Source organism: Poecilia reticulata, linkage group LG21, assembly GCF_000633615.1.
Source record: "Poecilia reticulata strain Guanapo linkage group LG21, Guppy_female_1.0+MT, whole genome shotgun sequence".
Taxonomy (NCBI): domain Eukaryota; kingdom Metazoa; phylum Chordata; class Actinopteri; order Cyprinodontiformes; family Poeciliidae; genus Poecilia; species Poecilia reticulata.
The window spans coordinates 13,230,666-13,233,011 of record NC_024351.1 but is presented as its reverse complement, the minus strand read 5'-3'; the positions used below and the strand labels follow the sequence as shown (position 1 = coordinate 13,233,011).

The window sequence follows — 2,346 nt, the reverse complement described above, 5'->3', positions numbered from 1 at the left end:
GATATGTAAAAAAAAAAACTTACTCTCTGGGTCTCCCAGCTGTATTAAAGTGAAGCTAAAACCGTGTGTCTCTGTTTTCGACAGGAGATTGCCTTTCCCAAGATGGTGGCCAGCTGCTGTCGATTTCTGTGCTATTTCTGCCGCATCAGCCGGCAGAACCAGAAGGCCATGTTTGACCACCTGAGCTACCTGCTGGAGAACAGCAGCGTAGGACTGGGTAAGGCAGCRGTGTCAAACTCTTTTTTTATGTTGGACCAAATCCAGATCATCATTGCTCTTAAAGGGCCGGTTGTGCCTGGATGTATTGATAAAACCCGTTCACAAACTGTTAAACTATCAATGAATCGGCAGAGATCTGCCTCCTGGATGATCGGTATCGGAATCGGCATCAAAAAACCTGATCGGAGCAGCCCTAGTAATACCACTCTCCATTTCAAAATGCTAATTAATGAGAGCATCTTTGCTTGTTTGCTACTCCTGTAAGATTTAAATCCATCCATCCATYCATTTTCTTGCACCCTTGTCCCTTAGTGGGGTCGGGAGGGTTGCTGGTGCCTATCTCCAGCTAATGTTTCGGGCGAGAGGCGGGGTAAGATTTAAATCAAGAACCATAATAACACCGGTATTATGTGCTCTGCAAAAAATACAAGTTTTACCAAGTATTTTTAGTCTAGTTTGTAGTGTAAATGCTTTATTTCAAGTGTACTAACTTTAAAGTAGCTCTTCAGCAAGATATAGGAGCTTGTTTAAAGTCAATAATTCCTTAATTCTGATTAATATTCCTAAGTATTGGTTCCACTAATAGGAGGAAATAACACAAAGATATTTCCTCATACTATAAGTGAGGAAATCTCTCAATTATAAAAGACATTTAATCAATAATAAGGAATTATTGACTTAAAACAAGTTCCTTTATCTTGCTAAAATGCTGCTTGTACGCTAATTTTGTCTTATTTCAAGTGCAGTAAGATATTTCTCTGCAAACTAGACTAAAAATACTTGGTAAGATTTTGTGTTTTTGCACTATGAGCTAATAATAGTCAGTACTGTATGTGCATAATGTAGCTTAGGAATGATGAAGTATCTGGTTTTGACATGTTAGTATGAGGCACCCCAWAGTAAACTCTGCTTAGGACCCCAAAAGGCTTGGGGCCCCATTCTGAAAATTAACATCGTGTTGTTTTGTAATTTCTGGAACCAACAGATAATCAGATCTGAATACTATTTTAAGGTTGTTGTTGTTGGTAAAACTGCAGAAATCTGGAAAAATAAGGAATTTCTAAATGAAATCATATAAGAACTGAGGTATTTACTGATGCTGCATGTTTTGTATTAAAATGCCAAGTTGTCTTAAAGAGTTTTTAGCTAATCGGTGTTAAAACTCAGTCATAAACAGGCTGTGTTTCCAAGTACAGCCAAGATATCAGGTTAAGAGGAAGGCAACTGGTGGACTGAGCAGGATGGCGAAACGGTGAGACAGGCAGGGTGGGACTGACGACGGCACGCAACAGTTGTTGTCCAACAAAACACATTAGATCAGAGACTTCCAAAGTTATACAGGTTTTAGATTTCCTCCTGAATCAGATGATTGGTTCACCAGTGGAGAACCTGAAGACATGTTGAGGAGGAGGTTAATTAGTCATTTGAATCGGCTGCGTTGGAGTGACGCACCTAAAACTTGGCGCACACCGACCCTCAAGGACTGAAGTTGGGCACTCCCAGCTGTAGACGTTTGCCAAGTCTCTTTAAAAGCATAATTTGATCTGCAGAAAATACTTGGAGGGTGTAGTCAGTATAATGTGACTTTCAAAATAAGATCATGAAACAATAGGAGAGACAAAAACTAATGACAAAAGTCCCCAACCAGCCAATTTGGTTCAGAGACTTCATGATTTATTTTATTTTTTCTGTTTTGTTTATTTATTTTTTAAAATATTTAAAATGTCCTCCACTTACAGTGTTAAATGTCCATTAGAATTTAAATGTTCTTTGTATTAGTTGAAAATGGTCTTTGAAAAAAGCAATATTATCGTTTATCRCAATAACTTCTGGAACAATTTATCGTCCAGCAAAATTTGTTATCATGACAAATCATTAGAAGTTTACGATCTGGAAAGATAATTTTATTACTGGTTGGTTTGCTCTTGTGAAAACACATTTTCTTCTTGTGTTTTCATAAGATGACTAGAATTCTCTTAATTTGAATGTTAACGTTTTTAATTTTTTTAAATTAAAATTCAGATTTTTAGTTTGGCAAAACTGTTAGACTAAGTGTATGCCAAAGTCCAAGTCCTTTAAATGTTTAGATTATAAGAAAAGGTAATAAATTCCCAATTTACTGTCCAC

The 2,346-nt window shown here is 37.0% G+C and overlaps 1 protein-coding gene across 1 annotated transcript in view; it reads left to right on the top strand.

Moving 5' to 3' along the window:
* Positions 1-2,346, top strand: part of ryr3 (ryanodine receptor 3) — a 131,984-nt gene that overhangs the window by 81,974 nt on the left and 47,664 nt on the right. Inside the window, exon 43 of the mRNA XM_017302123.1 lies at positions 85-217. Coding sequence (XP_017157612.1) covers positions 85-217 — 133 coding nt within the window. The remainder of the gene's footprint in view (positions 1-84; positions 218-2,346) is intronic.